We start from the raw sequence: 27,997 nt of genomic DNA on the forward strand, positions 1-27,997 counted from the left end.
CTCTGCCGCGTCACGTGGCGGGAGAGGCGGGACGCGGCGTGAGGGGGCGGTGTGAGGGGGCGGCGGCGGCCGAGCCGGGTCTGTGGGCCGCTCCGTTTTCTCGTGTCCTCGGGTCGCGTCCCTGTTGTATTAGCGCTCTTTCTGCGCTCTCTTTACTGCTCTGTCCCCTTCACGTCGTCTCTCCGTCCTCGTATCCGTCTACTGTGTCCTCACTCCGTCCGTGCTGTGTCCCCTTCATGTCCCCAGATTGTGCCCCTTGCTTTGTCCCCGCAGTGTCCTTCCTTGACAGAACGAGAGGACACGGTCTTAAGCTGTACCAAGGTAAATTTAGGTTGGATGTTAGGAAAAAGTTTTTTACCGAAAGAGTGATAAAGTCCTGGAATTGTCTGCCCGGGGAGGTGGTGGAGTCGCCATCTCTGGATGTGTTTGAAAGGTTGGATGTGGCAGTGCCATGGTTTAGTTGAGGTGGTGTTAGGGCACGGGTTCAACTCGATGATCTTAAAGGTCTCTTCCAGCTTCGTGATTCTATGTGTGAATTCTGCGTGTGAATTCTGCGTGTGAGAAATTTTCTGTATGCTTTGTCCTTGCTGTCCCCTCACTCTTCCCCTGCTCCATCCCTGCTTTCCCTGGCCTGCTCGTTGGACTGCTGGAGCAAGTATGGTGTCACAGCAAAAGAACGAAGGGATCCTTCACAATGTACCTGCTGGTGTGGCCCAGGGCAGCTTTGCTAAGGGGAAAATCCTCCTGGCACTTCCCAGCTGCTGCTTTCAGTAGGGGACAGGATTTCCAGCTGTGTGACCCCTGAGTATTGACCAGAGGAGGAACAGCTGATGACTCCTGAAGGGCAGATGTGGGAGAAAGTTGATAGTCCCTACCAGACCATTTTTCTTCCCATAGATACCAATCTTTGAACCATGAGAAGATAAACCCCACAACTCCTGTGTGGAACCTTTCAGGGTCCAAAAGTCAATGAAAGATGAAATAGAGACCACTAAGCCCACTGCATCCCGTTGCTGACCACATCCGTGCAATGCTGTGGCTGCATTGGCCCCAGTGCCCTGGTAAGCAGCCCTGGAGGGATGAAACATGCAGAGGTCAGTGTCCTCTTCCAGAGCCCTCTGTCAGTCTGGTCTTCAGACCATTCTGCACCACTCTGGTGTCCCTCACTAGCTTGAGCAGTGCTTTCCTTCCCTGCTTCATTACGATTTTAACTGCAGATTCTCTTTGGAAGGATGATGAAACCAAGCTCTTGAAGATTCTTATTAAGGTTTGTTAGGGGAGGCAAAAAGGTTTTTTTGAAATGGCAGCTTCTAAGAAAATAAGACATCTGGCAGACAGATGTGCTGCTTCAGAGCTGTTTAGTGCCCAGGTACAATAGCACTTCTAGACAAGCTTTCAAATAGGGCCTCTAGGCGCTACCACAGTGTAAATGTTTATTACCAGTACTGCTAATAAATGTGAACCAGAAATGCTCTGCTCTCACTGAGGGGGTACAGTCTTCTCTATCACAGTGGAGACTCATTTGTTGCTTCACTTCATGTGTAGGGATAGTTTACAGTGGTTCAGTGTGACAGTGGCATCCTGATGGTCACACAGTACTATAAACTTCAGAAAAACCTTCCTTTTCAGGTTCATGAGACTAAGACAATGAAAAAGGAGTGCAACTACCCGTGAATTTGATTCTGCTGTAGAAGATTGGATGTGTGCTTTCTGTTTGTGAAGATTTGCGTGTGATCCAGGACCAAATTCACAATGAGCTGGGACAACTCATAGTTAATTCTTTCCACAGCTTTGTTGTTTTCCACATTTCATACCCTTGACTTCCAAAGGAAAGATGGAAAGGGTGGCCCAGAGAGAAGAACCAGGACAGCCTAAGCTGGCATATGGTAGTAGCTGACACTAGCACATTTGAAGAGAAATGTGTTATAAAGGGTCCTATTGTGGACACCAGCATAGAAGAAGGGGAAATAAAGCATAAGATGTAACTGAAACTGGGTAAAACTGAATGTTTGTGCAGCTGCCCAGAAAGCAATTAGGATTAATTTTTAGATGGAGTGTCAGATAGGGTCTTTGTGTGTTTATATTAGCCACTGAAGAGTAAGGAGAGCACAGCTGACTAAAGGTGCAATTTTTAGATTTTTCCATGTGATTTAGGGTTTGAAGTCACTTTAGAAAGTGGGAATTAAGCTTTCAAGCCACTTAAGGTGACTGTTTCCAAGGCATCTAAGTGAAGTAGGTTTAATGTTACCAGCATCTGCTATAGGGATAGGGGGAGAGCTATGTCAGTTCTTGGTGTTTTGTTTGCTGAGAGAACACGTGTGTAGAATCATTTTCCTTCACTGATTTAAAACTCTTTGTCAGACTGCAGCAGAGAGAAAACCCCAGCAGTAAGTGAAGTACTTCCAGACAATGCTGGGAATGGTCTTTATATCTTGCATTTATTAGATGGAAGGTTTTCCACCATAATGTTTTGGTAGCAAGCAAAAATTAGATTTTTCAGGTGATTTTCATTGTAAAAATCCTCCTTCTTTCTTCAAAAGCCAAAAGTCACTGCAAGTTATCAATAACAGTTCAATAAAGCTTTTCTTCACCCTAGAAATGGCAGTGAGAAATCGAGTGAGAGAAGCAGTAATTGCTGTGTGAGGGCAAGTGATGCTTTTTTGCCTGAATTGCAGATCAGAGGATATTTGCCTCCAAGGTAGAGACCCACTGGTTTTACTGGAAGCAGCAGTAAAATGTAATGCCAGTCAGCTTTCAGATAATACTTGAGCACTTGCAAACCATTCAGTCTTTCAGTATTTTAAGTTTGCATTGTATTTCGTTTAATGTGACACATAAAAATTTTCCTATGAAAACAACTCAAAAAAAATTTTTCATAAGCTTTTGTGGCTCAATATTGGTGCTTTGTTTAATGTACTGTAGCAATGTTTCCAAACTTTGGAAAACACGCCCTGGAGCACTCTAGTTGTGTGTGAAAATGCTGCCTGGGTTAGAAGTACAACCACATGGCACAGCTCACCATGAAGGGAAGGCTCTGCCTGGTTGCTGTGCATTGCATGACATTTATTGTGTGTGTGCAGAAACAGCTCTTCAGTGGGACCAGACATGGACCTGCATTACATCTTCCATTTATTTATACTGGTTCACCTGGGGGCAAGCCATGGAATACAGGAATTGAGAGGAAGGAACACCTATTTTTGAGCATTGTAGCCTGTTATTAAAAATTAAGGAGAAAATCGACATTGTAATCTCAAAGCTTGTTGGTTAAGAAGCAGGGATGTGTCTCTGGGGCTCAAAGCATAGTTGATTAAGTAAATGATGGTTTGGATGAAGTGTGGCTGCTCTCTGGAAAAATCTTTGGTTGGAGCTATGGCAAGAGACCAGAGGGAAATGGGACATTAAGGTGCATTGACAGGGGTGCAGTGCAAGTCCTGCTCTTTGTCACGAGTCTGCAGGGTAACACTCAGTTCAGCCTCTCAGGAAACCTATTCTGGAATCAACAGGAAAAGCTCATGCAAAACCTTATTGCTTTGTTCATGCCAACAGATTGTCAAGGACTTCAACTCTTATTGATCTATGGCCTCAAAGTCCTTCCCAAGGGAGATGAGGGTCTTTATTTCAATTTTATAGATGGAGAAACAAAGCAGAGAGGTAAAAACAAACACAAGGAACATCAGTCTGCCTCTATGGCCGCCCCAAGAAAAAACACCAAAGTGTTCTGAATTTTGAGTTGCAGTGTGTGAATTCAGAAGTAGGAATTAATTTCTGTGGTTTAAATCTTCAGGGACAGCTGCAGATGATGCATGCCTCTGATAGATGTTTTCCTTATTCTAAAGTCCATGGAGCAACAGTAACACCTAGTGGCTGAATGTGCCAGTCTGTTCCTCCTTTCCTTCTTTCCTTTCAAGAAGTAGAGTCGGAGGGCACACCATGTGATTGACAGCTTTGACTTGCAAGGCCAACACTTAAGATCTCCAGGGATTTGCCATTTTCCTTTCAACCTCCCACCACATTCTGTTTTCTATTAAAAGTGGTAGATGAAATATGAAACTCTTCCTCCCACCTCCCAACCCCCTACACTTTTCTGGCTTATGAAGGAGGTTGTTCCAGTCCATCTTGATCTGTAGGTGGGTGGGCTGTGAGTGACCAAACCTACTGCTTCTAGTTTGGAGCACTCAGATTTCTGTAAGGAATCCAAGCTTTTTCTTTTTTTTCTTTTTTTTTCTTTTTTTCCTGAAAAAAGGGATCAAGCAGATCATCTGGTTGAGTTTGGTGACCTCAGTCCATTTGATAATGTGGTGTTAACTTGCCTGCGTTAAGGCAGACCAAACCAATCAGTTGCAAGAAGTACCATTTCCTAAAATGTGGTGTGTGGGATTGTTTGCCACAATCTACTGGGACGGCTAATTCATCAGAGAGGGACCCCTAGAAAAACAGCATTAGGGAGGAAAGAACCCACAGATGTTTATTGTGTTAGCAGGAGAGCCCTTCAGAGGGTCTTCACTGCCCCTCACAGGGGAAGATATCAATTTTTCCATGGAAAGAAACATTAAGCAAAAGTATTTCTGTTTAAGCCCAGATCATTTGCATTTGTAAATGGAACCTCAACTCTTAGTGGGAATTACAGTACTGAGACACTATGGGTTTGTCATATTCATGCTGTTTAATTTTAGGCTTCTGGTTTAGGTATTCTGAATTACAATTGGAAGCATCTGTTTAGGAGAGTCTCCACTGCGTGTTGACAGAGCCTGAACTCTAATTTACACTGTGGATAGATGCTCTTTTACATATGACATTAACTTGTATCACCACTCAAATATTATGTATTTGCCTCCCTTCACATCCCCAGTTGTCCATCCAATGTCCTCCCAATTACCTGTTTAGATGGAACCAATTAAATTGAAAACTAGCCTGATACCTCTGGGATAAAAAAATAAAATAATCAGCTCTATGGACCCATTTACTCCAAAACTGCACAAAAGCCTGGTGCTGACAGAAGGGAGGTAATGAGGACCAGTGGGGACATGGCCAAGTGAGACAAGGATGGGACCTTTTGGCTGCTGTGGAGATGTGCATGGAATTGAAGCATGCATATATACATACCATTAGTCAGACCTCCTAAATCTGGTGTTCCCAATGTCTATTTGTGAGGGAAGGCAAAGAGAAACACAGCCTGAAGGTGAAAAATGTGGAATATTATTCTGGGATGTGTTGGGCAACCTTTACTCTTACAAGAAGTGTGGCAACCTTGTTGGGCTGGGCAAAAAATCTTTCTTAATGCTTGGTAAAAATGTCAGAGGTGGCAGACCTGAAAGTACTGAAGGAAGACAATCACAGGGTAATTGTTATTTGTGCTTCACAAGGGTTCTTGGATCCTTTTCTATTAGACCCGTATGCTTTTTGTTTTGAATACAGAATTTCAAAGTCAGCTTTGTTTCTCAGTGGCAGCTGTGGTGTTTGCCACCCGTGTTGGTCTGGGAAGAGACGGCATTTATTAACGTTGTCTGATCTGGTTATTCACTCAAGGCCAGACCCTCAATGACTTCATAGAAAGAAAGCAAAGCAGTGCAGATTGTCTTTAGAGGGACTGCCATGTACCCTGTAGGAGAGGAGAGCCTACTGACAGGAAGATTTTGTTTTCTCTCAATTTCATTCTCTGGTTTGACTTATGTGTTACTTTGCAGTTTATAGCCAAACACAGGAGTTCCTTAACCCCATGATCCTTCCAGGCATTATGTTTCTGCTAACATCCTAGGTCAAATCAGCTGTCTTTTCACATGTCTCACATTCATTTTCATTTAAGGCTCAATTACCTCTTGGCAGTATGCCACTAGTGACAACAGATTTGTACCAGTAATTAGTATGTTTTGAGAAGTCGAATAAAATCTTTGCTCCTTTGCTTAGGTACCTGGATGCAGTGATGAATTCTTAACTCTACACCCTAAACTTTAAAAGATTTATTCTTGATAATTTTGCCTCAATTCCCTTTAAAACCTAGTAAAAGTAGTGCATTAGTTTCCAATGCTTGGATCACTTGCAAACTCCTCATTTGAAATGCACTCCTTAATATCTCTGGGCTACAAAAACCTGTGTGTGACTGGCCCTCTGAAATGGGGCTGCCACTGCAGACCTGCTGTGACTGAGGTTCCTGCAACTCCTTCCACTGCTGCAGGTGAGGTTTGAAGAACTGTGTTATTCTCTGTATTTTAAACACCACGAGGAATGTCTTGGAAATATAAAAAGCAAACTAGACTGGGCACTATAAAAGAGTTCATATTTAATACAGATTGTTGATCATTTAGTATTAAGTGGTTCATTATTTTATTGTTCTTCAATAATTTGAGAACTTAAATCTTCTACTTTTGGCTTGGCTAGTGATGCTGTCTTGAGCTGGGTTATAAAAATACTGTGTTTCACCTAAGTACAGATTGTTATAGTTTTCGTCTTAATTAGCAAGCTGCAGATTTAGATGGATTAATACAATCACTCTTTCTTTCTTTTGCCATAGAAGTTCAGAAGTATAATCTGTCACTTGTGAGAACATAAAGAATTGGACTGGAAACATTCCAAACTCTTTACTGTAAGTGTTCAAAGATTTAATGGAGTCCTCAGTCATAAAATCTTTAATTTGAACTAGACCTTTATATTCTCCATTCTTAAATTCACTATTTTTATGTCCAGGGGATTTCCTGTTATCCAAGTATGTACGGAGGCCCTTTATTTCCCTCTGTGTGTGTTTTTTAATTCAAATCAAATGTGTATGTCAGTGGTTGATTGCACTTAACCTCCTTAGGTTCATATTTCTTATTTAATTACATTACATTTTAAGGTTTAAGGCTATATATTTAGTGCAGTTAATGGCACACCATATTTTAATGAAGCAGTTATCTTCTGCAAATATATACAGAACAATGGAGATTAATTGTATAGGACCTTTCGAAGAAATTGTATCTCAAAGCCATTTAAAATAAATAAACACAGTGGAGGGTTTCTCTTAATGTAGTTCTTCACCTAACACAGCTTCAAAACTAAGGAAATGAGTGGTTGGGTTATCAGGGCTGTTGTTCTCCTGATCCCCAGCCAGGCACTGCACCTCTGTAGGTCACAGCCACAGCTGGAGTGTCCCAGTCCCAACAAACCGTGGTTGTTCCCAGAAATGCTCCAGAATTGCAGCGCCGAAGTCCACTCACCTCCCATGTACACTGGCCAGGATCCCCCTCTCCCCAGCCTACAGGTCAGCTCTGTAAATCTATTGTCAATCCATTCAGGGAAGACTCAATACATGAACAATTATCTGATTTTACTGAAACATCTGAAAACAAGGGCAAGTATTAACTAGAGATCATGTCCAGAAAATCTGGGACAAATCTCCTGTGCTCCACTAGAATGCAGCCAGCTGAACACGTGTTTTCAATGCAGAAGAAGGGCATCACCCTACATGGGGGCACTGCACTGGCTTTCTCACAACAATCTGAGAGTTAAATACCCTGAATTGAGCCAAAAAATGCTGGGAGATGCTTCTTTCCAGGCACACAATAAGGCTGATAGTCTTGTCCTACCATTCGATCACATACCAAAAATCTCCTTAGTCTGGTCAAAAGCTTTTATTTCTTTTTTTGGGCAACAATCAGTTTAAACATTTCATAGTATTTTGCAAACTTTATAATTTCCTTTCTGCCAAAGAACAATTTATATCTCTCTTTAGATTACATCTCATCTTGCTTCTTTTATTTTTATTTCTCTTCTTTCATTGTTGTTACTATTTATACCATGTCATTTTTATTCCATTCCTATTATCCTTACAATAGCCATGATACATAACAGAGCACTGAACTCTGTGTTACAAAGGGAGGCACTGAGAGATTTCCTGATGGCTCTGGTAGGTCAGGGAGTTCAACCAGATTCTTTCTGTGTGTAGACTGACAGCCCATGTATCCTTCCTGCCTGAGACCCTGTGGCATGAGGGGCTGTGAGCCAGTGTAATCCCAGAGGATTATTTGGGGATTGGTTTTGCATTTGTAGAGAGATTGATCTCCCTTAGGCAGAAAACAGAGCTGAAGAGCATTTCTTGTGGTAAAAGAGATTTGTGTTCTGTGTATGGAGCTGGATATCTGTAAAGCACAATTTAGTAGCTCCAGCTTGGGTCATTTAAAAATGGAAGCGAGGCCCTAGAAGAGGGATGGTTTTTGGAAACCAAGCCCATTAGGTGTGGAATCCATTGCTGACAATGGAGTATACTGTGAACACCTAAGCTAGCATAAGTGTACATGTGCTTCGCCAAGAAATACTTGGAACCTATTGCTTTGCAGTGACTTTATCCTTTAATGCCTGCAATCTTTCGTATTTAGCACCTTAGCTGCCTTTTTATTGCTTCCATGGAGGAATCTGTCAGGTTCAAGAGAGGAGGTTGGGTAGAGAGCCAGCTAAAGAGCAAGACAGTGCCACTGAATGGTGCTGGTGTTTGCTTGGATGATTGCTCCCCTTGGAACAAGGAGACCAAAATGTTCATGAAGGTAAATTGATAAATCTGGAAAATATTCTCTTTAAATAATTCCCAGAGCTCCCAGCCTAACACACAGCTGTAGAAAAAAAAAAAAAATACCCCAACAACTGAACAGGATGTTGGGCTGCATTACAGTAAGAACAGAATATATATCAAAAAGGTGTTATTGTTATTACCTAAACCACTGGTGAGTTCTTGTTGAGAGTGCTCTTTTCAGTACTGCTTACTCTACCTTAGGAGGATATGATTAAGGGATAAAGCAAGGAAAATGACAGTAATACTGTGCCTTTCAGCTCTGAGTTACAAAGCAAGACTGAGGAGCTTTGGTATTATCTTGCTTAAAAAGAGATCTTGCAGTGGTTTAAAATGATTTTAAAATAATGAAGGAGATTAATCACATCGAAACTGACCAAGTCTATGAAAACAAAAAGAGTTAAACTGGAAAATAGGATCTTGGGAAAAGAATGAAGACAGAGGAGGGAGAGGTTCATGTGAATGCTCCAATAAATAATTAATATCAGTTAACAGAAGGACCCTGTGAATCTGAATGTGCAGGGTAAGGTGAAGATGGAACTGTAAGGAGAGTAGGAGAGTGACAGTGGCATTGTGACTGTTGGCCAGTACCGCACAGGCAGTGTGTTACTTTTGGGAAACACCTGCAGCAAGGACAAAAAAGGAAGGTCCTGCAGCCTGTGTGGCAGGTCCAACATGGGCAAGGATGGTGCAGGGAGACACTGACAAAAGGCTTGCAGTGTGAAGACAGAGGCTGACAGGTAAACAGCTTGTGAAACAAGGCAGGGGAGAGAAGAGGGAGAAAGCATAGGGCTGCTATTAATCCACCTGAACTGCAGACACCTAAGGTGAAAATACTGGAAAGCAGTTTCAGCTCTTAGCTGGGCAGGATCCTGCTGTGGACATGGTGGTCCATATACAATGGGACCAAGTGCAGAAAGTTTCAGCTTGCAGCCCACAGATTTTTGAAGGACCAAAGCCAAAGGGGACCTGTGAAAGCCAAAGAAAAGCAGACGATTGTGGTTAGTCCTTGTTGTCATGGCTCATGGAGAAAGTTCTTAGGATATTTTAAAAAATCAGTAGAAGCTGTAAAAATATGGCTAGAACACAGAGATTTCGTGGGTGGATGAAGGGCAACACTAGTCTCCCCACTTGCATCCCCACTAGTTGTTCTCCTTGGTTCCACAGGGCAGGTGGCAGTGCCTCAGGTGTGCAGGAGCTGGGATGAGGGTGCTTATTTCCATAACTCCTTAGGTATGTGATTTGTGTGCATTTACTTGTGAGGAGGAGAGTGAGCCCACTCTGTCTCATGTGACTTGCACAGTACAGAAGGGAAATTCAGACTCCCACTCATACTGGGCTCCTCAAGTCAAGCAGCCTATGTCCATGGGGAAATTAAGAGAATTAGGAGCATTTATGGGCCAGAGTACGAAACTGAGACATTCTTTGGTCATGAAAGTCCTTCCTTCTCTGAGATTCAGAGAATCCATGATTCAGGAAAGGTTTTCAAATTAGCTAAGCAGTGGGAAACCACTGAATCTGGACATCCTATAGTCAGTGACTCCAATAAAAATTGCAGCCTAGTCTCTGGTAGCTGCTCTCACTGCATGTTACAAAGAAGTTCAAGGTTCTCCATAGTCTGGAGAATTTCTAATATCACTGTTTATGTCCTGTACAGCATCAAGCAAGCAGGCAGCCCTCAGTGACTGAATGATGTTTAATGAACAGTTAATGAACAGGATCATGGTTTGGGGATACAGACATGGAGACAGACCTCCCAATGTTTTCTTTAGTGATCTAAGCGATGGAAGAGAGAGCATACTTATTAAATCTGTAGATGAGGCAAAGCTGGAACTGAATGCAAGAGTACTGGAAGGCAGGATTAAAATTTCAAATGATTTTGACAAACTGGTGATATAATCTGAATAAAATTAGATGAAACTCATTAAGGACAACTGCAGGGCACTGTGCTTTGGCAGGAATAATTTTAACTAGCAAGTACAGGATGAGGGAATGTCAGGCTAGCAGTCTTGTGGAAAAGGTAGAGAATCCCAAACTGAACATGGATTAACAATGATGTACAGATGTCAAAAAGGCAAATCCTCAGCAGAGCAGTGGTATCCCAAAGAAATATAAGTCATGGATACCATAAAACAGATGTAGACCAATTTGAACATCCAGAGGAAAATACCAAAAAGAAGCAGAACTATCTAACGTGACCTGAAGAAACTGTCATTTTTTTGCTTCTAGGAGACAAGGAATGTTATTAAAGCATTTATTAAAGTATCTTGAGGAATTAAAAGTTTCTTCATTGAAGGGAGGAATAGTTTTCTACATCCATAATGAAAAAAGTAAGACATTAAGAGCTTAAATTACAGTAAAACAGAATGAGGTTGGATGCTAAGAAAAACTACCAGAACAGAGCACAAACATTGAAATTTGTTTTCAGATGACCATGGAGACTTTCTAGCTTGAGGTCTTTCAGAACAAGGCAAAAAAAATTTGTGCCAACAATAATCTGTGTATAACAGATCTTGCCTTCTTACTGGGAGAAGGAAGAAGGATAAGGTAACTCTTACAATCCTTCCTGGCTGCTTCTGGATGTGTTTCTACTCTGGCAGGTCTGAGTGCAGTAGCCTTGGTGCTATTTCTGCCTTGTCTTTATCACACCTGTGTGCATCATACTTGCTGCATACTTGATGATTCTGATGGATCAAGGGTGTGTCCACAAACTCCCTGTGCCTGTGCAGATCAGTGCCTGACATCAAAGGTGACATAAATCATTTTCCCCAGGACACAATAATGCTCAGAGTATGTATAATTCCACCGGACATAGGCATTGTCTTGCTGATCAGTTGAGTCATCACATTTTCCATCTGCTGAATTATGCTTCAATCTGAGTTATTTTATCCCTTGTATTACTTTATAATACCCACACAAGTGGGCTTCACTCAGGCAAAGTTCTCATCTATGGTCAATGAATTTTGCCATTCATGACTTCTGACTCATTTCTCATGCTTCACACAATAACACTGTCTATCATGTTTGCTGTATGCTAAACTGCTTGTGTGAGATTTTTTCAGTTCTATTGCATTTTGACTTGTGATTGATTTATTCCAGGTCAAATGTAAGAAATGTCCACACAATACCTCTCTACTAGCTTAAAAGAAAAACCCTCCACAGTCCCATAGAATTTTCAGTCTGGCCCAGGTTTGGTTTGATTCCCCAGTAATAGATGTATTACAATAACCTTAGTAATCTTATAATTTAATTTATAATGGAGGTCTTGAACTCTTACTGTTGCTAACCTCTTATCCATCTCTTTCAATTTTCCAAGGCTTCTTGAATGCTTTGTGTATCACAATGATCTGGGCGTTTTGAGAAGCTAGAAGGGGTTTATCTAAATTATTTTTGGGTTTAGATGATCTTATCAATGACTTCACTCTAGCTTCAAAAGGACACTTCATAATTCTAAAGCTCCTCAAGGTTTTACCAACCAGAACAAAGCCGCTTTTCCTTTGGTCTCTTCTTAGCATCCACATGAAAAGTGCACTTGAAAAATCCTAGGGATTGGCCTTTCAAAATTTGTTTGCCATGATTCTAACAACATTGTGACTTTTCTTTTTCAGCTAATTACTCACTTTTGTAATACTCTAAGTGGTGCTGAAGAGTTGAGATGGCATTTAGGTTGTGGAGCTGTAGTCTGCTTACAAATGCGACAGTGCTTTTCCATCTCTTTGTGCCACAGATCCCTCTTTTGCTGTATCATTCCAATTTTTCCCTTTCAACTGAACAAAAATCAGACTAAACTTTGATTATTCCTTTTAATGTCTGTATTTTCCACCACTTCATTTATTGGTGGGCTTGCATGCAGGGTTTGTATGGTTAAAGAAATGATGGATATTTTCTCAGAACAGTTTCTGATGTCTTAAGTCTCAGGTTTGCCCAGTGGACTGAGAAGCTGAAACACATTCCGTGTGCCCACATGATTTATGTCCAATGGATTATCCTTCTGACAGGACAGTGTAAGGCTGGCATTTGCATTGCAGGTGAGCAGAGTGCAGGAGGACAGCCCTCCAAGCATTTCTTCTTTATGACAGCAGAGTTCACAAGGTTGGTAAGTGAAAACCCCTTACCTTTTTACTTACTTCCCCCCATGCTTCTCTGCATTGTAGCTTTCCAGTGTGCATCTGCCCCTTCCGTCTTGTACTGAATTGGTGAAATGCATCCAAATAATTTATTTAGCTCTGCTTGCCTGGGCAAATCTTTAATTAACAGGCATACAAAGCGTAGCTTTCTATTTTAAATATATTACGTCTGGTTTATAAGAATAGGACTGTTCAGATTTCAAGGGTTTTCTTCTCAAAGCCAGTCCCTCTGATAAATTGAAGGGATTATGTTTTTGTTGGCTGTCTTTGTTACCTCCATCACTGTGTTTCCAATTCATCAACATAGTTTTGAGAAATTGTTAGAATATGTTGCACTCGTAAGCACCATGGGGAGAAAAAATATTCATTTATTACTGCTATTGTGTTTGATTATATTACGCATATCCAAAGGACTAAAATGAAATGTCATCTTTAATTCTCCCCTTACAGTAGACAATATCACCCTTTCTTCTCTCTTTCCAGAAACAGCTTGGAAGTCAATTCTTCATTTTCATTTTAAATCAGCCATACAGAATAGAAGCAAATGTGCATTAAGGACATGGCAGAAGTAATGGGAGTCTGGAGATCTGAGCTCTGTTTCTGGCTTTGCCTTTAGCTCTTTACAGTCTTGAGCAAAGTCATTTGACCTCTGGTCTTCACTCTCTCAGTTCATGAAATAGGAAGACCATTTGCTTCCTACAGATGTCTCTAATAATTTGCCAGAATCATGTCTTGTCTAATCACCTGTGTTTAATATCTCCTAGGGTCTTGCAAAATCAGTGAAGGCTGAAGCAGCAAATTTTCCATGCAGCAGAAAATAAAATGTTTTTGGAAAGTTAAGACTTGAAGACTACAAAGAGCTTCTGAAGGGTCCAACCCAGGCCACGAGAATGGGTCAGAAAGCTACTGCTCTTCGGTGTTGTTAAATATCTGTAATGATCTATCTAAGCCTGTCAGGAGAGGGAGGTATGATTGGGACAAAAGGCTGAACCCTGCCCTCAGCACTCAGTCTGGTGCTGCAACAAACTGCTGGGGTGGAGGCCCAGCTGCATCCACTTTGTGCAGATGGAGCTGAGGATGAGCACCCAGACTGGGGGGAAAGGGGTTCTTAGAGAACTGCCTTAAGAACTGTTTTGCTGTTCCTGACTCCTTTCCTAGGTGAAGGCTGAATTTGGAGTGGTTTGTAGTCCAGCTTAGAGGGAAGAGCAGAGTAAGTCTCTTCTTTTGTTGCCATGTTAAGCTGAGCAGAGGTTTCCTGAGGACTGAGCAGCATGTTGGAAAGGCTGAACATCCTAGGGTGAGTTTCTGGGAGCTGTGTGCTTTCTTGGGAGTGAGAGAATGGAAAACATTTCCCTTGCTGGAGGTGAGGGGAGTATAAAAGGAAGAGTGCTCAGGTTGCCCTGAGCCAGGGCTGGGGACAGAGGGCCCTGTTATGTCCCAGCTTCAGGCACTGAGGGCTTTTTGTAAATAAATAAATAGTACCTGTTTTTGAGTGGGCTTCACAGTCCAGTGTTACTGGAACAGAACTTTTAGATCCCTTTGGGCTCAGAGAGGGCTGGTCCACTGCCTGCTCTGGGTCTGGGGCAGCCTGGGGAGGCTGTGCTGAGCTGCATTGCAAACTGCATCTCTGCCTCCTTGTGCGATTTGCTTCAGTGATTAATGACAGTGGCTGTTTAAAAACCTGGTGCCTCATTTGCAGTCTAAACTTGTCTGGTTACAGGCTCCAGCCAGGGGCTATTTATCTCTGTGTGCACACAGAGAGGTGGGCACCGTGGGGGAAGGGGTGGCTGCTCACCTGTGGCTGGGGGCAAATGCCAGATACAAGATCCTGGATTTTTCCAGTGTCTTGTAGTGAACATTTTTCAGCTGCAGCATCTTGCAGAGATTGTATTGCCCTCGAGGGAAGAGGGTCTCTGCTTTTGCAGAGCCCCACGGGGAGGCCCTGGGCCCCTAGAATACCCCAGCAAGAGATCTGCTTTCAGTGGCACTGCTTGCAGTCTTTGGCTGACTGCACAGTGAAGGTGCAGATGGGGTGTTGGGAGCTTGCAAGATCTGAGGGTAAAAAATTTAGAAAGACAATTGTGTCATCTTTAAAATTAAATCTCTCCTTGAGGATTGGGGAAGAGATGTTGTTTGTCCAGTCATTGAACTGCAATAGCCCAGGTGCCCCTGAGCTGGGAAGGGGACACTGAGCCAGCAAACAGGGTTGTGACACTGTTGCCAAATGGGGGATGTACAAGGGTTTTAAACAGAGACTCAGTTGTTATACAGAGAGGGAACCTTGCTGTTGCCTTCCTTCTTGGGGTGTTACCATTGTGAAACACCCACATGCTTCTACAACTGCAAAAAAAATCCTCCTGCCTGGGGTTGACTGCAATTCTTCAAGCTCAGGGGCATCCTGGGTGATAAGCCAAGGGAGTCTGTGGGAAGTGGTGGCAAAGGGAGCACTTGTGTGTGAATCATAGACTCATGAAGGCTGGAAAAGATCTTTAAGATCACCGAGTCCAACAGTCAGCCTCACAGTCATGTTCACCACTAAGCCATGTACCCATCTGAATGATGCCAGAATGAGCAGGATGCACCTAGTGAAAGCAGAGATCACTTTCTCACTGCTTACCTTGTGAATGAAGAATCTTAAAATTATTTATTTCCTATTTTATGTGTGTAACTTCTGCAGCAGAAGTTATCTGTGAACGTGGCACCATCTTTGGGATACTGGGGCTGCACTGCTGAGCGGTGCGCTCCCTTCGACCTGGCCCTCGGTTAACCGGGGAGACACACGGATTTCTGCAGTGTGTCGGTGATGCCTTGGTTTGGTTGGGGACTGGGGTTCCCCGGGTGCTCCCTGCCCGCGGGGCGCTGCCGCCTGTGCCCGGGGCCCCGCGCGTTCCGTGTCCTGCGGGAGCGCGGCTCGCCGGCCCCGGGCCGACGAAACCCCTCGGCAGCGGGGTCTGCCGCCAGGCTTGGCAAGGGTTAACGCCGAAGCCCCACGCCCCCTTTGACGGAGTCGGGCCAACCTCGCCAAATTTGAAAAGGCATCCGGGGCTGAGTGTGCGCCCTGGGAGCATCGAGCAGCGCTGGCCCCGGACCCCCTGCGCGGGCAGCAGCCGCCGCCGCCGGGGCTCGGCTTGCCGAGGGTCGGGGCTTCCCTTTGGCAGCCGGAGCAGCCATCCCCGTGTGCCCGGCACCCCGTTGCCCCCCTGCCCCAGGGCTCCTCCGTGCCGTGGGATCCCGCCGTGACCCCGGCCGGGGGAGCACGGTGTGGCCCCGCGCCTGCCGTGCGGTGTTCGGGGGAAAGGCGGAGGCGGTAGGAGATCCCCGTTCTTGCAAAAATGCAGCTCGCTCTTTTCTTGTCCTGGTGCTGCTGCCTGCATGGATGCGCGCTGGGCACCGGCTTCCTCTATCAATTCCCAGCATCAACCCTGCAGCACAACTACCCAGAGCAGAGCTCCGGCTCGCCGGGCAGCGGCTTCGCCAGTCGCCGGTGAGTAAGACTGGGTCCGCCTCCGGGCGAGGAGGCTGCGCCCCGCCGGTGGCTCCGGGGGGCAAACGGACACGGCAAAGCCACGGGCAGCGGTCCCTCACAGGGTGCAGGGCCGGGCTGGGCTGCCCGCATCCTCAGTGGGGCGCGGAACGCTCTCTACCTGCCCGCAGCAGCGAACGCCTCCTGGGGCAGGGAGCGGCTGGGGAATCGAGGAGCTGAGCTTGGGTAAATGACACCCGCAAAGTCTCCCCCTGCCGCGCCCAGCCCGCCGGGGAGGGGAAGGGGCTTTGCCGGGGCTGCGCGTCCGTGCGCAGTGCGCAGCCGGAGCAGGAAAACCTCCTGAGCCGGGACACTGGGGATGCCGGCAGAGGGAACTGTTATAGCCCTCGGCTGCGAGGAGAAACTTGTTCAGCTCAACAAAGGAAAGCCCTTAATTACAGATCTCTCTTCAAGAGCTGCAACTTCCAAGTAGCTGTTTAAAACAATACCTCCCACTCTTCTCCTCTCCCCCCACCCCAACCCAATTTCTTATAAACTTAATATAAATCAGGTTTGATTTACTGTATCTTACTGCTTCAGTAGAGCAAACAATTTAGGCTTCTCCCCCTCCCCTCTGTTTTCTCTGGGTATTTCTCTAGAGGTGAAACAGCTGTTCAGATGAATGAGCTGCACTGTATAAAGCAAGAGAGTGGCTTAACCTGATTCCAGTTGTTCTTGAATTACACTTTTTTTCTTTTTTTCCCCCCTGTCATTCCCTTAAATGGGGACTTGAGATTTAATATTCAGGGCTCGTCCATCCTGTCTCTACCTCTTTTCCTCCTCCTTTGCTAATACCTAGTCTGCGTGAGTTGTGCTGCTGTTAGCACCGCTTATTTGGGCTGGGGATTGGGAAAAGGCATGGACCCCGTGGATTTCCGTGTCGGGGGTACAGGGGCGAGCACCAGCCCTGTGCCTTGCATGGGGCTCGCATATGGTGCGGATTTCCCCCGGGGGGGAGGTGGCTTTGTCCGCTGCGCTGTCAGACAGACCTGGGGCTGCAGGGGGTGTGATGTTAAACTACAGCAACTGTCAAAGGGTTTGAAACGGCAGAAAATTACAGGAGAGTAATGGGATAAACCTATCCAAGCTGGATCTCTTCCAAGGTACCCCCTTCCCAAAGCATGAGCTGCAATGAGAACCACATGTCATTTGTCTTACATATCTATTAGCCTGCAGATCTTTGTTCAGAGCTACCACGCTTACATGAATGTGGACTCTGCTCACCAAAGACCTTCCCCAGTTCCCACTCTTTCCCAGTTTTCCTGTGCCTCAGTGGTTTGGATAGCTGATGCTTTGTCAGGGAAACGTGTCTCTCTCCAAGTCTACAAAGCGTTGTGTCAAACCACATAAACCCGATTTAAACAATAATGTTGGGGAAAGCTGGTAGATTTTTTAGATTTATTTTTTGTGCCCGATGGAACTTTGCCTTGGGAGAATCTCCTGTTCTAGTTTATTGCAGATGGGGAAGTAAAAAATTGAAGCGAGGAAAAAAATCACCAGTGGATGTTGTGAAAGAAAAATTCAAGTGCTCAGTCAAATATCACACGTTGAAGCAATCTTTGTATGTTTTAATTTCCCCTTGAGTGGTGAAGTTTTGTTGCTGGCAAATGTCTTAACAGCTTCACTTTCTGATGGGAAAATCTCTGTGGGAAAACTTTCTCCAGCCACAATGTTGGACCTTTGAGGGAAGTCTCCTGCTGGGTGCAGCTTCAGGTTGGGATAGCTGGACTTTTCTGGATTTAATATGGTCCATGAGAGGAGTGAGGCTTTTTGCTCCTTGTCTGACATTAATCTATATGGGTGTAAAGTCTTTTTTCAAGGACTGAATCAGACTGATATAGACAGGTTTTTATGTGTCCCTTTTGCCACTGAAACATGGGATCTTGGTAGCACCTGAATTATGTGAAGCAACAGAGCTCCATCACAGCAAAGCTTTCTGGCCTCTGCCCTGAAGAACAAGGTGGTGGAAAGGTGATTGCTATTAATGGCACTATATGGCCATTCTCACTTTCTCTTCTTCAACCTTCCCAGTGTGTGCTTTGTCCAGTGACTTCTGACACTTTACTGAGTCATAAATAAGCAGGGACAGAGCCTTGAAAGTTTGTGCTGCAGCTCCAGGTGTTGGTACATTGCAGCAGATACTGATGAGATGCTGTACAGCTGACAGATTTCCTTGATACAGGACACACCATATTTCTGCACTTGTCTTTTCCTGTCCTTAATCAACAAGTGATTGAGCTGTTTGGGAATCTGCTATTGATTTTCTAAAAATTAACTTGTCATAAGAGTTGTATTTCTCCAAGGGGAGAAGTTTCTGTAGTCCTTTGTGCTGATATATCCCTTGGTATCTAAGTTGCAGTCTGGCTCAAAGATGGGCTCCTGAGGCTCTGAGAACTGCTGACCATATTTCCTGCCAGAAAAATAAGGCCCTGAGCCCTGTAAAAAAAACTTGGGGTGTTGGTGAAGGGAAATTTGGAGGAAAAAAATATGGTTATTCACATTCTTCGAAGTGAAGCCATGGAATACTTGTTCTGGAAGAATGATGTATTCTTTGTTGCCTTTTTTTTTTTTTTTTTCTCCTTCAATGAATATTTTAGCTTCTAGTTGGCTTCAGTTAACAGGTCTTGATTATTAGACCAAAGACACTTGTAGTCTATCTTTGCATGTGCTTGAAATGAACTTCTGATGTGCAAGTGCTGGTGTCTGAAATCCAGGCAGCAGTGTCTGTTTGCATTGCACAGACTGCAACAGCCTCACAGTTTAGCTTGAAATTCCCATTCAGTGCATGCATTTTGAACTTGCTGCTATGTTAAGGCAATGAATGGGAAGTGGACTTTACTGGAAGCATAAGAATGGAGGGGCTGCCTGCCAAGGAGAAATAGTCCTCCAAGCTTTGAGAAGCTTTGCTGAGTTAAGGGAAGCTTGTTCCCATGCTGGAAGTAGCTCAGTAGTCAAGGAATGTCTGTTTCTGTGTTAGTTGTCTTTGGGGTTGGTGCTCTCCCAACTCCTCATTCTATTTTCCTGTACTTTCTAATTAGTCATGCATTGAGTGCTTGTGAACTTAATTGTGAGAGTCAGAAGCTTCTGAGAATAGATGCAGGGCTTAGACTGGAAACCTCTTTGGATGAGAAATGGAGGTGGCTGAAAAAAAATCCCAAAACATGAATAAAAGCAATGTAGGATGATAATTTTTACTGGGATCATTACAGTGCAATCACAAAAGCCCTCCAGGGTGGATGCAAGTCCAGCTGTGGCAGTTCAGTCTTCAAAACACTCTTCAGCCTAAAAACTTCCTCCTGTTAATGAACATTAGAACCATGATGTTACAAATAACAGGACTGTACAAATAGGTATTATCCACATTCTACTGGTAATTGCAGGTTTGGTCACAGTAATTCCCAGTGCTTCCTACAGCAGTGATGTTTCTTGAGGATGGATATGGAGAGGAAAGTAGTATCTGGTAGCTGTAAAAGGCAGAGGCTTTGACATGGAAGGCCAGGTGGCCTTTAGCCATTTCATGCTGTGACTCAAAGCACAGCCCAGAAGAGCAAGACCTGGGTTCCAGTTGCTCCTCCACCAATGGTTTACTCCATATTTTGCCATGGATTCCATGTAATAGTTAAACATGCTCGGTGAGCTGCTTTGATGTGGGAATGATATTTAAACAGACATCAGATTTCCACTACTGCAGCTTGTCTTGCTTCCCTGAGAAACCCAAAGTGTTGGTGCTTGAAATATGTTGCCAATTATTCCTTGAGGCTACCAATTTCCCAACAGGTCACTTGAATGTCTGGCTCTCAAGATGTCTGTGTAGGCCTCTTGCAGGTAGATGTGTTCTGTCCAGGATAACTGCCTGTGTTGTGCCTGGGCCTACAGCTACATCTGTGCTGGGCTGGAAATGATCCTTCCCAGAACAAATGCACTGTAGTGTGGCAACCTCCAGCCTCTTAGGTGAGGTTTTAATTCTTGTAAGTAACTGTGAGTCTCTTTATGCAAGAGAAGCCTGTTCTTAATAGTAAAAGGCCATCTATGAATAAATATCCCTATTTATGCAGTCTGTCAGAATCCTTTCAGAATGTGTATCTGGAGTTTTCCTGATGGATTTTTATTAATTTTCTCCTCATTAGAGAAAGATAACTTGAGCCTTATTTCAGCCTCAAATTCTGAACCTTTCGTGACTCTTAAGTGGGTGTGGAATACAAAACTATACATATTGGCCAAATGTGGTTCTCTCTCCTTTTAGTGACAGGATCTCGCTCTCTGAGTCATTCTCTCCATCACCTAATTGTCTGCTCATTGCCTGAGGTCCCTGGTTTGCTATGGACTGAGAGGATGTCAAGCAAACAAACTGGGATTTGTGTCATGCTGAGTCCTCTGCTCTAATTCCACTTTGAAGTGCCCGACCCAGGTAACCAAGGGGTCAGAAGGTCTTGAGCTCATCACCAGACCCTGGAACTATTTGGTGTTTGTTCCCTGGACTCTGCAGCCATATGATCTTCATCTGACTCGTGGGGTTCAGGGCTGTAACTTTGCAATGCAATTAGCAGTGGAGCCAATGGTTGTCTGAGGGTCTGGTGACACTGGAATGGCTTTGAAATACCAGATGTGATTGTAGCTACTGCAGTAAATTGTATTCCTGTAGGAAATCTACTGTCCTGCCTTTCCAGCTGCTTGTGTGAATAATTTTCTCTTAGGTAGGTTTCATTTACCAGCTTGAGGGGAAAAACCAAAGGGAGCAGAAAGGCAAAACAATGGGTGCCAGTGAACTTGTGCTCCCCTTGGATAAATTAACAAATGTTTCTTTCAATAATCCTTATTTTTTAGTTTTCCCAAAGTTGAGCTTGTTGGGGTGCTAAAGTGCTGGTGGAAACAGGTCAGGTTAGAAATGTCACAGCTGTGCTTGGGGAGTGGTTCTGTGACACTGGGATCATAGAATATTTACTCACATCTTTGTTTTCTTGGGCTGTGTCTTGATAAAGGAGGGAAAATGAAGAATGACTTTCAGATAAGGATTAAGAACTGAAAGCATAGAGTGCTTTAGGTCTTCTGGGTCAGGCTAATGGACCCTTTCCTGCATCAGACCTCCAGTGTGTCTGGAAATGTTACTGATTTATAAAGCATAGATGCCTTTCCTATAGGATAATACAAGAATTAATCCAACAGCATTTCTGAAATATGCACAAAGCTCTCAACTCACTTTTAATTAGGCAGATCTAGACAGTGCTTAAATTTACTTCCACTGAGGCATAATGTTTATTTTGAATCTTTGAGCATGCAGCCAGCCTGTGCCAACTTAGATATCACAAAGATTCCATTGAGGATAATAGCTGCAAATTGGAAAAAAGGCCAGTGCTACTAATTTGGTCACTGTCCTACATTTTTCATCTTTTTATACAGCTGAATAATACTAAATCTCTTGCTTAGTGTAAATATGCACAGTGTTGCACTCATCTGGGTTAAGTCCCTAATGCTGCAGAAACCAGTGAGAGTAGGAACTGTGATATTGTTCCTTGTTGTTTTTGTTCCTTGACTCCTTTTTTTTGCAGAGATGGTTGTTTGTTGATGTGTAATGTATTACATGTTTTAGGTGCTTTAGCTGGTTTTGACAAGTAATGTTTTCCTCCTCTTAGAACTGAACAGACATGTAAGTTAAAAGTATGCTTGAGTGGAAGTATTGCCTGTAATATTTAGGCTTTGCTGTTTGAAAATAGTTGAATCTTCTGAGGATGACCAACAAATAGGAGGCTGTTCCAGATTTCAGACTCCTTTTCAGCTTTCTAAAGTTGGTCAGTCCTATTTCTGGCAAAGAAAGAAGCCTCTTCTATCTGTCTAGAAATGGCTTTTACCCAGAGGCCCACACAGTGGATGCCTCTGAGAGAAAAGCAGAAGGCACCTTCACAATGTTTCATGTTTGGAGCAGTTCAGTCTCCTCTTCCATATTGATGTAGTTTATCTAGGAAAGAGAATCTGCCACTCAAAACCATAATAGTTGATTTTGAAACTGAGAAGAGATGGTAGCTGTGAGATTCTCTTATTTAGGACTCTTCCCTTTACCTCTGTGGCTTGCTTTGTGTCTCCTGTCCGTCCTCCCAGAGCTGAGTAAGGCTGTTCTTATCCAGCCACCTGCCTTTGTGCTGAGCAGACAAACCATCTGTCAAAACATTAAAGCTAAAGTGAGGTACCACTGCAGAGAAGGGACCAATTCATGTCCAATATTGACATCAGGTTATGTAGTCAGATGTCTTTTTAATCAATTCCACTTTTTCTGCCCCTAGGAACTGGGTGGAAGTGATATTCTTTGCAGCATTTGTGCTGGATACAGGCATGTGTTTGCTCAGAGCATCTCAGAAATGCCAGTGCAGTGAAATCATGAGGCAGGGGAGTATTCCCTGGATGTGGTTGTGTAACCAAGTTATACTGAGTCTGTAGAGTTAAGGACAGGTCCAGTTATGTTTCTTCTGGATGTCCCCCCATCTCTTCTGTGTGTGTATGTGCACTCTGGAGAGGAGGTGTGTTTGTCTCTGCAGATGGACAACACACTTGATTCCTGATTTCCACTTTTTAATGGAATAAAAAGACCAGAGACATGGAAAGAGCGTGCCTTATTAAGGTAGTATATGATACGGTATTTAATGAAAGATGCCAGTTTCATGCAAAGACAGTTTTGGGGGTGGACTGTGAGGAAGGTGGCACAGCAAATTCGATTGCAGGACCTGAGGACTAAGGTTCTTGGTTTTCTGTGTGTGAAATGGGAACAGGATGCCCCTTACCCTGCGCATGTTGGATGTTAGAGCTGTTTAGGACTAAGAAAAGGCAGCTGCATAGGTGCTAAATGAGCTAAATACTCCTTTTGCCCTGTTGGGATGACCTTGTGAGATGGAGCTGCTCAGTTATGGCACTACACAAAAACTTCCCTTCTTGCCCTTGGCTTGTTTTGTGCCTGGGGTCAATCAACATCTGCTTTTTCCCTACAGAACTTTGCTTAGTTGTTCAGGAGTGTGGTGCTGGGAGCTCTCAGCTTGGTTTGAGCTGCTGCTCCTGGGGAAGGGCTGGGGGCAGATGGGCTGCTGGATGGATGACATAACGTCTCCATGCTGGGCTCCTGTTGGCCCGGGGTGGCGGTGCTTGCTGGGGTGTGGTAGCCCTGAACGGAAGGGCAGACATTTCTTTTTTGCTGTGTGCTGCTTAGCTCTTATTAAACTCAGATGTTTCTAACCCCTTCCTCTGGGCTCTCATTATTGCTGTAAACACAGCAGAGCACAGGGAGCTTTTTCAAATCCTCGTCTGAGGCAGCAATGGGTGACAGCTCTCCCCACATGAATTTAACACTTCAACCCGAGGGAGATTCTGCTTGTGTTTTCCCTAAAGAAAAAGACTTTTTAATCTGAGGGTACTTCTCTTGCTCCTGCCTCGGCTTGCTTGGCTTCCTGGCTTTCTTCTTGCCTGATTCTGTCTTGTGCTTCCCCAGAACCTGTCTGGTTTCTGCAACCCTGCTCTATGTGGGCTGTCTGGCTGCTTGTCTCACCACTGTAACTTGTTCAGATGTTGTTGTTTGCATTTTCAGTGGCAGTGAAAGCAATACCAGCTAAAATAAGGTTTCTGTTGCTGTGCTAGGATGAGTCAAAAAGGCTCTCCCAGAAGGAACTCCTAGGTCTGCCTGTCTGCTGGTCTGTATCTCAGCTGTACCTGTTCCAGATTTGCTGTGTGCTTCTGACAGAAAATGATATTTCAGCTTTCTGTGGAAGGAGAAAGAGAGGAGAGACTGCCATGGTAACAGGATCTTAGATGCTTCCTACCTATGAACCACAACTTCACCCAGCATGAGCTACTGTACCCCTGCGGGGGAACTTAGGAATCCTTGGTATCTCTGAATATAACCCACTAACTTTGAGGTAAATCCAGGCTATTTATAACCTCCTTGTATGCAGTTCTCCAAGGACTATATCCATTGCAAATCTACTTAGGAGTCTCAAATATCTGTCCATTTAATATAATTCTTCTTTGAGCTGAGAAATTCTTGGCCTTGTTGAAGTATCAGAGCTGCTTTGTGCATAGCATTGGTTTAATAAAAGCTATGTTCCTGGAAGATCTCAAATGGTCTGTCAGATCATCTGTATGACTTGTTCTTGTGACATTTGTGTTTTGCTCTAGTCCTGTGTTGTCCCTTGTTGTAAATTGAGCTGAAAAGTTCTTGACAGAGAGCTAGAATAAGGCAGATGTTAGGAAGGTCATTGCCATTCTGATGCTGTATTTTGTCACTGGGTGTTAAGTTTCCTTTTGGAAATTTAGGCTGTCCTAAAACACTTTAAAAATGAGCTACCTTGTTGCAAAGGTCTCAAAATCTGGTCCCTTGAATCTCTGGCTTGGTTTAAATTGCCCTTCAAAAGTTTATGGCATGTGGGGAGGTACAGAGAGCTTTTCTCCATTGTGATTCTGCATCTCCAAGAAAACACTGATTTAATTTGTGGTCACTGCAGATTTGAGGTGAACTTTTTATGCAGCTTTTAATAAACTTAGAGCTAAAATGGCAGTGCCCCTGAGAAGCGAGCTGTCAGCTTGTGTCTGTCACTGGCACCAGCAGTACAGGACAGAGAAAATCTGATATGCTTAAGCTTCAGTATTTCAACATGGCAAACCCTGCTAACCTAAACACTGAGGGGGGAGCTGCATTCTTTGCTATGCCTAATCTCTGTATTTTGTTAAACATGCATTCCTGCCAGAACTTTATTGGACAGAACAATAGTGACCAGCTGGGCAAGTGACCCTGGCTTTTCTGGTCGGCAGTGGAATTCAGCATCTGAGAAGTTCAGATTCTCATGTGCAGCTTAAAGTGATCTGGATTTAGTTGCTTTTAATTATTAGCTGGCTGATTCATAAGGCTTTGTTTTCCACCCTCTTTCCCAAGACAAAGACTATTTCCTTAAATGCTCAATATATATTCTATAGAGCAGCACAGAGTCTGGGAACTGAGACTTGCAAGTTCTCTCTCTTTTCTTTCCCCTAAATAAAATGGGAATAGTAATACTTCCCTTCATGTAAAAGAAGGCTCTGGGGAGTATTTCACGAGGGTGTGGTTATATCTTAGAGGGAAAGCTACAAAATCCAAAGTATTGTATATGAATTTATGCTGAAGTTTATAATAAATCTGTGAATGATAATACTTGGCTCTTGTATAAACTTCCACTCTTAAAGAATAGAGGTCATTGCTCCCTGTTTACTGTAGCTCTCTGAGTCTGAATGACTGAAACTGGTCTTTGGGAATAAGTCTTTGCCTGAGCTCTGCAGAGAAGGGTTAGTTTGCAGGAGATGCTGAGGGGTGGGAGAGGGAGGTGCTGAGCAGGGCAGACTGGACTGACCAGTAGCGGAGGGCTGGCTGATGGCACAAGGCTCAGGGGCTTTCCTGTCCCCAGGGTGGATTCTGGGAGCCTGGACATACCTTTAGAAGCAGCACTGACTGCTGCTTTGTGCTCAGGGCACAAATGCCTGTGGCAATGGGTGTGACTCAAGAGCACCAGCCTTGCAGAAAAGGCAGCTCTGGGCTGTGATGCTGCAAACTTCCCCTGTTCCCATCTGAAGTACAGCAGAGAGCAAAAAGGCAAATTGGCTCTGTAGGATGTTACAGTGCTTGGCTTAATGCTGCTGTAAATCAGCATAACCTGCAGCAAAAGCTATAGCCTCCCTGCAGTGTATTTCAGGATACAGCACTGAGCCAAAGGGTTTAAACTATCACACAGTAAAATGCTGTCTCTGGGGCAGCTGTTACTGGAAGTCACTAATGTATATCACAAATGATACAAAAACTTTGGATTACAGAGTGGTAGGAATTCTTAGGCTGTCGGCCTGTGGATAAGCTTTGAATGAGTGTGCATTGCAAGCAGAAATAATAGGATCTCATATTGCCAAGCACTAGAAAAATACTTCAGGCCCGATACTGTAATTAAAAGTCTGCTAAAACCCTTGCAAGACCTCTGCAACCAAACCCATTGTAAATTTATTTCAAGAACCGCAGCAACATACTAATTTTCTTGGGTAATGTCCTTTGAAACAATCAAGCTCTCTAATTATGTCTGTCAGGCCTTGCCAAGTGGTTCTTGGCGTCTGAACTAGAGGGTTTTCAAAGTAGCTTCTGCAAATGACTGTGGAATTTTGCTGAAGGTAAACTTTCAGCTCCCAGGTACCATTTGGAGACATTGCTGCATAACTTTTAGGAAGGTTAGGGTGAAGCTGTGTATCTCTACAGTGGCTGGGAAGAAAGAGGAGAAAAGTGGGAATGTGGAAACTATAGGAGTCATCCCAGCTTGTCTCTTGAACGCAGCTAGAAACTGGGTTGATTTGTGTCGGACATTTCAGCTGGCTGAGCCTGGGAGTCATCTTGTGCTGCCTTTGCCTGGGTGATGGATTGGATCTCAGGATCCCTGTGGAAGCAAGGTTGGCTTTGCAGGGCACCTCCATGAGCTCTGATGTCTGGGAGGTGGTTTGGGGCAGATTTTTCTTTAACCAACCAAAAAACACCACCACAAAGATCAACACCAAACCCCATACAAGCATTTGACTGGAATCACACACTTCCCAAAGGCTTGTGGCTCAAACGTTGCCAGTAACAGCTGGATAGGTGAACAGGCTGTTCCCATGGACACACCTCCAGCAAGGGGAACCAGTTCAAGAGTTGTTCCATCACTCCATGGTCTGAGGTTCCACCAACCTTTTTGATTTGTGAATGAGAGTGGTTTCAAGTGAAACTCAAACTATTTTGTTTCTGCTGTGATGCAAGTCTGCCACAGCCATTTAATGTGATGCTCAGCACTGCAGTGTTCATATATCCCTCTATACCTCCTTAGAAAACCTCAAGTGAGTGCTCTGGTAATAGCAGCTGCTGGCTTTGCTTCCAGGGTGGCCCAGTCTGGCACTCTCCTTTTCTGAGACAATGCATGGAAAAATGTCTCCAAACTGTAGTGAAAGGTGGATGGGAAAGCTCTCATGCATGTTTCTACGAGGGAGGAAAAACCACAAACAAGTTTGAGCTGTTGTGTGTGAGGGCTGTTTGTGTACATACTTAGTGCAATAATAAACACAGATTGTTGCTGTGTGTCACTCACAGTTTGCTGGTTTTCCTCCAGTTCTTCTTCCCAAACTACGAAAAAGGTACCAGAAATACAGAATAACTGTCACCCATTGATAAAATTCAGGTCATAACTGCTTGTTTTAATCTAACTTTTATCTTGCATGCTATTTGTGTCACTCTTCATTCTCTGGTGGAAAAAATGTGTGTAAATAGAAAAAGAGGGAAAAAAAAAAGTTAATCTCTCTTTAATGGTTTTGCCTTGAATTTGCCCCAAGCTTTTGTCAGTATTGTGTGTTTAATGTATTTAGTGTCAGCCACTCCTTTGCACACACAGACTGAGACCCTCTCACCAGTAATTCCCATTCCCAGCAGAATGATGAGGGATGCCTGTGAAGTGTTTGCTTTAGGAGTTTGGTTCACTTGTGGGCATCAGTTTGCACTCTCACCAATTTGTGGTTAAAATGCTTTATGTTGTGGAGCTTTGCACTTTGCCATGGTGGAGCAGTTAGGTTGCCCTGTACTTTGGCATTGGCAGGCAACTTTTAACTTAAACCATCACCAAAGAAACCCTACAAACCCCTGTCTAGTGGAGTTTGCTGTACAATTCTGCACAGAACAGGGCAGGAATTTTTCTGACCAAATGCCTGTATCTCTCCTTCAGACCTCCTGCTGTCCCCTCTCTTGCTCAGTGCTGCTTTCTCCCCATCCGGTTTCCCACGTGTGTACTCGGGAATGTTTCAAGGCAGTGT

At 44.0% G+C, this 27,997-nt stretch overlaps 1 protein-coding gene across 10 annotated transcripts in view; it reads left to right on the forward strand.

Moving 5' to 3' along the window:
- The first annotated feature begins 69 nt into the window (after window positions 1-69).
- COL26A1 (collagen type XXVI alpha 1 chain) overlaps window positions 70-27,997 on the forward strand; it is a 168,943-nt gene continuing 141,015 nt past the window's right edge. For 7 of the 10 annotated variants that reach the window (XM_015646409.3, XM_033518883.1, XM_033518885.1 and 4 more), the window contains exon 1: window positions 15,711-16,147. In XM_015646409.3, the coding sequence (XP_015501895.1) occupies window positions 15,996-16,147 (152 nt within the window). In that variant the 5' untranslated portion in view covers window positions 15,711-15,995. Of the gene's footprint in view, window positions 322-897; window positions 6,173-6,508; window positions 6,581-12,448; window positions 13,558-13,821; window positions 13,961-15,710; window positions 16,148-27,997 lie in introns of those variants that run through there. The other 3 variants (XM_033518889.1, XM_033518891.1, XM_033518890.1) reach the window with 3 other exon arrangements.

The sequence above is a fragment of the Parus major genome, chromosome 19, assembly GCF_001522545.3.
Source record: "Parus major isolate Abel chromosome 19, Parus_major1.1, whole genome shotgun sequence".
Classification (NCBI taxonomy): Eukaryota; Metazoa; Chordata; class Aves; order Passeriformes; family Paridae; genus Parus; species Parus major.